Source organism: Staurois parvus, unplaced genomic scaffold (genome assembly GCF_062004578.1).
Source record: "Staurois parvus isolate SC_StPar_1 unplaced genomic scaffold, SC_StPar_1.0 ptg000283l, whole genome shotgun sequence".
Classification (NCBI taxonomy): domain Eukaryota; kingdom Metazoa; phylum Chordata; class Amphibia; order Anura; family Ranidae; genus Staurois; species Staurois parvus.
This window is the reverse complement of record NW_028318079.1, coordinates 7,300,345-7,311,000: the sequence shown is the minus strand read 5'-3', so window position 1 is coordinate 7,311,000 and position 10,656 is coordinate 7,300,345. Positions and strand designations below refer to the sequence as shown.

At 46.1% G+C, this 10,656-nt stretch overlaps 1 protein-coding gene across 1 annotated transcript in view; it reads left to right on the top strand.

The window, feature by feature from the left end:
• The first annotated feature begins 596 nt into the window (after window positions 1–596).
• IL17RE (interleukin 17 receptor E) overlaps window positions 597–10,656 on the top strand; it is a 114,065-nt gene continuing 104,005 nt past the window's right edge. The window contains exon 1 of the mRNA XM_089682065.1: window positions 597–950. Coding sequence (XP_089538191.1) covers window positions 819–950 — 132 coding nt within the window. The 5' untranslated portion in view covers window positions 597–818. The remainder of the gene's footprint in view (window positions 951–10,656) is intronic.

The window sequence follows — 10,656 nt, the reverse complement described above, 5'->3', positions numbered from 1 at the left end:
TATGACATTTGTTTCCCGAATGCTGAAGTTTTGCACATGCGAGACGCAGAAGAGCATTTCCAGGAGCACAAGCATGTACAGCTTCTATGGCCAGTTGTCCGCGCCACCTACTGCTCCCCGGGCATGGGAAACGCCAGCAGTTTAATAGTCCCTTGTGCCTATCAAGTCGGAGTAAAGTCAGAACTCCTGATCTGTTACTTATTTTAGTACATGACTCTGGAAATATTGAAGACAGAGGATGAGCATGACAGCTATGCTTCTATAGTAGAAACGTCAGCTCAGGAATTTTTCCTGTGACAGGTTCCCAGTAATGGTAGTGGAATCCTGAGAAAACAGCATAGCAATGCTTAGATAGGTATCTGTACTGTGAGTCAGAGCAAAGCTTTCATGCCATGGTGTTCTGCAGGCAGGTGGGCCCCCAGACGTAGGCGTCTCCCCGTCCCCAGCAGCAGGTAAGAGTCATCTCTGGGAGAGGCTGACATCAGGAAATCCACTTTGTACACATGCAGTACAGAAATACAAGTGGGTGGAAATGTTCTGACTATGAGTAAAGGAGGAGCAGGCCCTCGAGGTGGAGTTACCACACCAGGCAGAGGAAAAAAAAACTAACTAGGTTTAATGTCAGAGAGGAGGTGACAAGGATGGAGCTACACAGGTGACAAGGAAAAAAATGTGGCCTGGCCAGCTATAGCCAGACATCTCATACAAGTCGCCAGCAGAGAGGACAGGCGTACAGGTGATGTCTTCTCCAACATGGAGCTGGATGTATACCTACAGGTGGGATAAGTGTACACCGCCATGAGCTAACCTGGGAATCCATGGGGAGTCTGCGATCTGGAACCTGTTCACTGCTGCTCATCCTCGTCCTGCACCTACTACTCCTGCAAAGCCCATGTCAAGGATGGTTATCGGGATTTCAGGATTCGCCAAGACAAATCAAGGCCAACTTTGTAAGAAATATTTTTTATTGCTTTAATATTTTGCTAAGAAAGAAGGAAAAATAGAAAGAGAGAGAGAAAGAGAGAAGGGAGATAAAGAAAGAGAGAGAAAGAAAGAGGGGGAGGGAGAGAGAAAGAGAGAGAGAGAAAGAGAGAGGGGGGAGAGAGAAAGAGAGAGAAAGAGAGGGGGAGGGAGAGAGAAAGAGAGAAAGAAAGAGAGAGGGGGGAGAAAGAAAGAAAGAGAGAAAAAGAGAGAGAAAGAAAGAGAGAGGGGGAGAAAGAAAGAGAGAGAGAGAAAGAAAGAGAGAGGGGGAGAGAAAGAAAGAGAAAGAAAGAGAGAGATGGAAAGAGAGAGGGAGAGAAAGAAAGAGAGAGAGAAAGAAAGAAAGAGAGGGGGGGAGAAAGAGAGAGAGAGAGAAAGAAAGAAAGAGAGAGAGGGAAAGAGAGAGGGAGAGAAAGAGAGAGAGGGAAAGAAAAGAAAGAAAGAAAGAGAGAGGGAAAGAGAGAGGGAGAGAAAGAAAGAGAGAGAGAATGTACGAGAGAGAGAGAGGGAAAGAAAAAGAAAGAAAGATGGCAAAAGGAGGGGAAAGAGGTGTTTTGTTAGAAAATGAGAAAAATAAAGAAGAAAAAGGACCAGAGGAAGGGAAAGAAAAGAAAAAGAGATGGAGGGAGAGAAAAAAAAGGGATGAAAGAGGAAAGTAGGAAAGAGAGATTGGAGAAGAGAAAACAAGACATGGAGAGAGAAGAGTGTGCATGATATATATACACATATAATGTACGGTATTATGTAAAATGGGCAAAAAAAAACCCCACATACATTTTACAATTAGCAGTCACCTTCTGTGGCTATGACTGTGTGCACATATATACTTCAGTGGGATTTGGCTATATAATATAAATAATCTTCACATTTTCCTAACAGTGTCTGAATGTTATCTTACCCTAAGTTCACACCTAAGCGTTTTCCGCAGCGTTTTGTAGAAACGCAGTACAATCCATTTAGCATGATTTCCTATGGGACACCTTTCACATCTCCGCGTTTACAGCCAGTGCATTTTTTGGAAAGGGTCAGGAATTTTTTTTAACGCAAAAAAGTTGCGTTTTTGTTTCTATAGCCGCAGAAAAGCATGTAGTGCGTTTTTGCTGCATTTTTGCCGTGCTTTTGATGCGTTTTTAAATCTGCCTAGCAACAAGAAAACTAAAAAAAATGGAAAACGCATCAAAAACGTGGCAAAAACGCAGGTGCATAAACGCAATGCAAAACGCAAAGCAGAAACGACTCAAACGCAATCTGCATAGGTGTGAAACTAACCTAATTATGTAGCATGTTCACGTATACAGTGTTGTTTACAATTTAAATACACCTGTATTTTCATGACATGCATCTGTTAAGGATGAATCAAGAACACCTGTTTCTATGTATTGACTGTAACCCCCAGAAAAAGCAAATAATAAAGTTTGTAACCCCCAGATAAAGCAAATTATATATCTGGGGTTACAGGCTTTATTATTTGCATTATCTGGGGGTTGCAGGCAATACATAGAAACAGGTGTTCTTGATTCATCCTTAACAGATATATATATATATATATATATATATATATATAAATAATAATAATAATTTGGGACGAATAATGTTGATTCGTCCTGGAACCGCGGACAGGAATGTCAGTTGATAATGATGACCAGCCATGGCTATGCCAATCTTAGTTATAAATATCTGGCTTTCCTATTAGGGATGGAAGGAATAAATACTTCTGATGCTACAAGAACTGGAGACAGATTTGATTGTAAGCTCTTGCGGTGCCAGGACTTACGCATTTATTTGTGTAACAATAGTGTTTACCAATTCTGTGAAAGTGTTTCTTATATGTTGTTTCCTTTGCAGTTGCAGTTTTACCCAAACAAGCCTTTGTGTGTACATAGTGATATTGTGCATGATGATGGATCTTTATTGGGATTTTATGGTGGTGTGGGCAATCATCTGCATTTCATCTATATAATATATATATAATTCTATATATACATTTACAACACCTGTCATAAAGACAATTCTGGGTGATGGCAGCTTTTGTCATGTGAAGGACAGCTTGGCTAGGACGGTCTGAGTGTGCCTGGTGTCCCCGATTGCCTGAGTCAGCTGTGGGCAGGGGCGGACTGACCATTTAGAAACTCGGGCACTGCCCGAGGGCCCGGGGTCAGTAGGGGGCCCCATAAGATGCCCCTGGTACCTTTTTCATAGGCTTTCTTGAGTTTGGGCAAGGACACAGGGGCCCCATGATCCCCTATTGCCCAGGGGCCCCATGAGTTGTCAGTCCGCCCCTGGCTGTGGGATTTGTAGATTTGTCTTTGTTCAGCCATAAAATTCATTTCCTTTATGTTATCTCACTTATTATTATCTATATGGCTTTTTTTTTCCAGATAAACATATAGAAACATATTTTAGGACAACTTCACCAAGAAAAGCTCCACTAAGCCTAGGTTGACGCTATGAATTGCACAGGAAGCGCACGGCATTTCTGTGCAAATCTCATGCGATGCGGTGCGGGTTCAAATCACACCGCATGCCACCAAAGTAGTGCATGCAACGCACTGCAACTTGCACCATGACATCCAATGCTGGCAATCACACTGCATTTGTGACCTGGTTTGTTAACATTGCACTGACACCCGCTGCAGATCGTAAGAGCAATGCGTTTTGAACTAGATGCGGGAAACACGCACAGATTGCTGATTTCTTGCACTGCTTTCTAGCGTGAACCGGGTTAAAAGTGGACCCGTTATCAGATATATTTTCTTGATGTTAGACTAGGTTCACATCTGTGCGGGGGGTGCCACTGCAGATCCACACGAAAATCCGTGCAGCCGCACCACCTGCACAGAGAAATGCGGACCCGCGGGCGGGTGACATTAGTTCTAATGGCACGCCGCCCGCACTGGAAAACGCAACCGTACTGGGAACCGAGGTTCTCGTGCGGGCTGCGTTTTCAGAAGAAGTGCAGGGACTTCTTCTCTGCGTGTCACGAGTCATGGGAGTCCATTCAAATGCATGGGCTCTTGTGCCCACGCAGAACGCGGCCCATACGGCCGCATATATATGTGAGCCGGGGCCCAAAGAGCAACTTCAGTATCCTGTCATTTGGCTCTGCCCCCTATCTTTAAAAGTTTGGCATGTGTGCTGAAGGGTTCTGCCTGACCTTTGGGACCCAGCGGAGACCTGCAGCACATTTGCGTACGCACTGGGGAATTCCCACACAGTTTTTATTATAGGTACTTACATAGCACCATCAACTTTATATACAGTATATATTGTGCGTTTGCATCAGTCCCTGCCCTCAAGGAGCTTACAATCTAATGTTTCTAACGCATATTCATATACATACTAGAGCCAATTTACCTGCCAGCATGTCTTTGGAGTGTGGGAGGAAACCCACACAGGCACAGGGAGAATATACAAACTTCATGCAGGTAGTGCCGTGGTTGGAGTCTGAGGTGATGACCCTAGTGCTGCTAGGCAGAAGGGCTAACCACTTGGCCACTGTGTTCCCCACTCCTGCTCCCTGCACATGTGCAAACACCCTGAGATCCTGGACCTCAGATCTGCAATGTTTTTGCGCATGTGCAGGATAACGTCTGCATGTGCATAGATGAGCCATATCTCTCCAGAAACTCCCAAAGCCCTGCAACACATCTGCACAGTTCCAGGGGAGCACCAGTACTGGGGTAGGTTCATCCAGCACCCAGGGGGAGGATGAGGAACTACACCCCCTCTTCCACTACTAATGCATGTTGTAGAATGGGTTTACTGCCCTGTGTTCGTTCTCTGTCCCTTTTCTCTACTGCGCCCAGGGCAGCTGCCCCTCCTGCCCACCCTTGTCCTGGCCCTGTGGAGTGCAACATCATTCTCGCCTAGAAGGAATGCTGCCATGCAGCACAAAATCGGAAATGCGAAAAAATTAGAATCTAATTGTGGAAGTGGGACGAGCAAGGTTCAAATAAGTTAAGTGCTTTATTTGTTTATTACAGGTACTTATATAGCGCTGTCAATTTACGCAGCACTTTACATATATATTGTACATTCACATCAGTCCCTAACCCTCAAGGGGTGTACAATCTAAGGTCCCTAACTTACATTCATACATACACATACTAGGGCCAATTTAGACAGGATCCAATTAACCTACCAGCATGTCTTTGGAGTGTGGGAGGAAACCGGAGTACCCGGAGGAAACCCACGCAGGCACAGGTAGAACATGCAAACTCCAGGCAGGTGGTGCCATGGTTGGGATTCAAACCAACAACCCTAGTACCACTAGGCAGAAGTGAAAACTATTTAGCCACTTCATTGGCTAAAGGTCAACTTTAAGTGCATGGAGAAGTAATGTGTAAGTGCTGGGCTGTCCAGACATGTTAATCATTGATGTTCTAACTCAGTAATGTAAACCCTGGTACCTGTGCAATTGCTGACTGTGTTGGCAAATGCTTGACACAAATCAGCCCCTGCTGCAGCCTCACGCTTTGTAACTTACTACAAAGTTACAATATACAGTCTGATCACTGAGGTAGAAGAGACTGAGGAAATGCTTCCAACTACTTGCAGCAGACTGATGATCATCTGATCATCAATGATATTGTGTCTGGAATGTAATCTTGTGCGCTTGTAAAGTTATCGACAGGCCCACTTTAAATATCAACAGCTATGCCCTGCCCTGCCCAATGATTTATTGCACCAAAAATCTGTGCAATATCTGGATATCGCATAGAGTGCTGTGGACCTACAAAAAAATTTTCGTGTTGTTTTCAGAAGTCTCTCGACTTACTGGAAATTGTCTGTTGTTGAAGTTGAGAACAGAGCGCACTCCTTTCATTATACATACTGTATGTTGAGACAAATAATCAGAAATGTATAGAAATGGATAATATCACCACAAGTCTAGAATAAGTCCAGTAAGTTTATCTTTCACACCAAGAGGTCCGAAGTTGTATCCAACATGTTTGGGGGGCTTGGAAATCCCCCTCTGACCAATGATAATGATTGATCAGAGATGATACCGGACATGTAATAGTTGAAGATGATGGTGTTAGCAACGCTGGTTGCCTGTCTGATGGGCAGATGTAGAATTTGAGCCGTTGTCAGCGCAGATCTCTGATCGAATTTGGCACACTGTTGCAGAGTTAGATGCGCATTTATATTTGTATTTAAAGTGTTACTAAACCCTGGACCCTGCATTCACTATATCTGCTCTCCCCGGACCCTTCATTCACTATATCTAGTCTCCCCTGACCCTGCATTCACTATATCTGCTCTCCCCGGACCCTGCATTCACTATATCTGCTCTCCCCGGACCCTGCATTCACTATATCTGGTCTCCCCGGACCCTGCATTCACTATATCTGGTCTCCCCTGACCCTGCATTCACTATATCTACTCTCCCCGGACTCTGCATTCACTATATCGACTGTCCCCCGACCCTGCATTCACTATATCTGGTGTCCCCGGACCCTGCATTCACTATATCTACTCTCCCCGAACCCTGCATTCACTAAATCTGGTGTCCCCGGACCCTGCATTCACTATATCTACTCTAACCGGACCCTGCATTCACTATATCTAGTCTCCCCTGACCCTGCATTCACTATATCTGGTTTCCCCGGACCCTGCATTCACTATATCTGCTCTCCCCGGACCCTGCATTCACTATATCTGCTCTCCCCGGACCCTGCATTCACTATATCTGCTCTCCCCGGACCCCAAATTCACTATATCTGCTCTCCCCGGACCCTGCATTCACTATATCTGGTCTCCCCGGGCCCGCATTCACTATATCCGGTCTCCCTGGACCCTGCATTCACTATATCTGGTCTCCCCGGACCCTGCATTCACTATATCTGCTCTCCCCGGACCCTGCATTCACTATATCTTGTTTCCCTGGACCCCGCATTCACTATATCCGGTCTCCCCGGACCCTGCATTCCCTATATCCGGTCTCCCTGGACCCTGCATTCACTATATCTGGTCTCCCCGGACCCTGCATTCACTATATCTGCTCTCCCCGGACCCTGCATTCACTATATCTGGTTTCCCCGGACCCCGCATTCACTATATCCGGTCTCCCCGGACCCGGCATTCACTATATCCGGTCTCCCTGGGCCCTACATTCACTATATCCGGTCTCCCCGCAATGGTTACAGCTTGTAGGAGGCGTTTTCTTTCTGCTCTAGGAGGATACAGAACCCCTGACCCTCTGTCCGGACAGCGCTGATTGGCCCTGTGCTGATCACATGCACCCTCCCAAGCAAAAAAAAAAACCTCTCTAGCAATACACACCAAACTGAGCATGTGAAGAGTGTTTCCACACGATATGTCTTATTAGGAGATAAGAGGGGGACGCTGGAAGAAGGGGAGTATCAGGGAATTCAGGATCAAACAGCCTTTTTACACAATGCAGAGGATTAACCCCTTAGGTTCCACAGTGAGTATAACAAGCATGCTTTACTGCATATACAGACTGATTGTACTGTTGTGGGTTTAGTAACACTTTAATTTATATATTTATTAGCGCCTTATCCATGTTATTATGCTTTAGAAAGATATAGAAAACTCACATCTGACCCACCATGGAGGTATTTTCTTTTGTTGGGGTGGCTGTGAGTGGGTGCATTTACTCTTTACTCCATTCCTGGATGGGCAGAGGGGTGGCGACCTAGAATTAGCAGTGTGCCCTTGGTACGGGGCCCCCAGATCTTGTAGAACCATCCCTTTCAGGGGCAACCCAACCTGGCCACGGTGATAACTACTGACAGTCCTCTGTATACCTGCCACAAATGGATCCCACTCTGCCCTTCTGAGTTAATAATAGCAAGGATATTTACACACGTCAGCCGTTCCTTGAAGGTGGAGGCCCACCGCTTGAAGTTACAGACAGTTCAGCATAGAGATGTGGAATGCGAAGAGAGACTCAATACTTACAGGAGGTAGAATAAAGAGTCATATACCCCATGACGAGGCAATGAGAGAACTCCTGAGAATCCATAAAGTCCTTATGGTGTTTCAGGCTTTCCCCTAAGTAGAAGCTAAAGTAATGCACAACATGCTGATCTGGTCTGGTCCACCAGCAAAGAAACTTCAGGCAATATACACTATATACACTATATTGCCAAAAGTATTGGGACGCCCCTCCAAATCATTGGATTCAGGTGTTCCAATCCCCTCCATGAACACAGGTGTATACAATCATCCCCTAGGCATGCAGACTGCTTCTACAAACATTTGTGAAAGAATGGGTCGCTCTCAGGAGCTCAGTGACTCCAAGCGTGGTCCCGTGATAGGTTGCCACCTGTGCAATAAGTCCATCCGTGACATTTCCTGGCCATTAAATATTCCACGCTCAACTGTTAGTGGGATTATAACAAAGTGGAAGCAACTGGGAACAACAGCCACTCAGCCACCAAGTGGCAGGCCACGTCACATGACAGAGCGGGGTCAGCGCATGCTGAAGCTCACAGTGCGCAGAAATCGCCAACTGTCTGCAGAGTCAATAGCTAAAGACCTCCAAACTTCATGTGGCCTTCAGATTAGCACAACAACAGTGCGTAGAGAGCTTCATGGAATGGGTTGCCATGGCCGAGCAGCTGCATCCAAGCCTTACATCACCAAGTGCAATGCAAAGCGTTGGATGCAGTGGTGTAAAGCACGCCGCCACTGGACTCTAGAGCAGTGGAGACGTGTTCTCTGGAGTGACCAATCACGCTTCTCTGTCTGGCAATCCGATGGACGTGTGTGGTTTTGGGGTTTGCCAGGAGAACGGTATTTGCCTGACTGCATTGTGCCAAGTGTAAAGTTTGGTGGAGGAGGAATTATGGTGTGGGGTTGTTTTTCAGGGGTTGGGCTTGGCCCCCTAGTTCCAGTGAAGGGAATTCTTAAGATGTCAGCATACCAAGACATTTTGGACAATTTCATGCTCCCAACTTTGTGGGAAGAGTTTGGGGATGGCCCCTTCCTGTTCCAACATGACTGCCCACCAGTGCACAAAGCAAGGTCCATAAAGACATGGATGAGTGAGTTTGGGGTGGAGGAACTTGACTGGCCTGCACAGAGTCCTGACCTCAACCCCATAGAACACCTTTGGGATGAATTAGAGCGGAGACTGTGAGCCAGGCCTTCTCCCCCGACATCAGTGCCTGACCTCACAAATGTGCTTCTGGAAGAATGGTCCAACCTTCCCATAGACACCCTCCTAAACCTTGTGGACGGCCTTCCCAGAAGAGTTGAAGCTGTTATAGCTGCAAAGGGCGGGGCCAACTCAGTATTGAACCCTACGGACTAAGACTGGGAGACCATTAAAGTTCATGTGTGTGGAAAGGCCGGCCGACCAATACTTTTGGCAATATACAGTAGTGTGTGTATATATATATATATATACACACAGGGCTTTGTTCTGTGGGAACAAGGGGGTACGCAGTTCTGGCACTGAATATATGTAATGGCAAGGGGTGCTGAGGTGTGCAGGAAGCTCTATTGTTGCTGGAGGGGAGTCAGTTGTTGCTAGGAGGCTTCTACTGTTGAGGGAAGGGGTCAATTGATGCTGGCTGCTGGGAGACCTATTGTTACTAGGGAGGGTATTTTGTTGCAGAGAGAGTCTATTGTTCCTGGGGGTACTATTGTTGAAAGGGGGCTGTATTGTTGCTCACTGTGGGGAACAAATTCCATATTACTTGGCACCACAAAATTATACTTGCTTCTGTATTCTCTAAAAGGGGTGGTACTAGGAGGTGGGTAGGGGGTGAAACCAAGGAACAGTGCTCAGAGGGTAAGGGGCGGTGTCACGTACCTGATGGGAGACTGAAATGACGAGGTCGGCCTCACTTGTGTCACTAGTCCTGTCCCCGCTGCAGTAGGAACAGAGGGGGTCTAGGACCCAGGGGAACAAGAGTGCCAGTAGTTGTTGTTTGCAGATCTTGCAGATGAAGACCTTGGAAGGCTGATGATCGTGCATTTCCGGTCACAATTCGTCTTGCCAGAAATCCCTTACAGGCAAAGACAAGGGGTGACTCAAAAGGGGGAGTTCCTGCACCTATTCTCTGAGAAAAAAAGCCCTGTGTATATATATATATATATCTATATATATATATATATATATATCTATCCCGACTTTCCCATGGTGCAGGGGCTGGCTGCCATTTAGCCCCCAACGACTCTTGAACCTCACCTCACAGCTATGAGGAAACCTAGTGACCTAAGAGGCGATTATAATGGGCCACCTACATGTCCTACCCTGTAGGGTCTAATGACACTACTGTTCCGTGTGGTGCACTGCGTCAGTAAAAATGCTGCATGCATATTTTTGATCGTTTTTCTGCAGCCCGTTCGCAATAAATGCTCGCCTTGTAAAACAACCCATTCAGTTAAAAATAGAAACGAAAGGTAAAACATTTGTGTATACATATATAGATACTTTTTTCCTTTTTATATACATAAATGATCACATACCCTCTGTTCTCAGTGTAGCACCCTCCTAGTTAGCTAGGGGGAGCTAGCGGATTATTTTTTTTAGTTTGAGAGGCTGAGCAGCAGCCTGGGGACTAGTCAGCAGGGTCAAATTTGGGTCAGGGCTGGCAGGCTCAGCAGATCAGTTCCTCCCCCTGCTCTAGAATCTTGGAGAAGATTATAGAAGCTGTGGGTGAGGGTGAGAAGGGCCTGATCTGCATACTTAGGGTA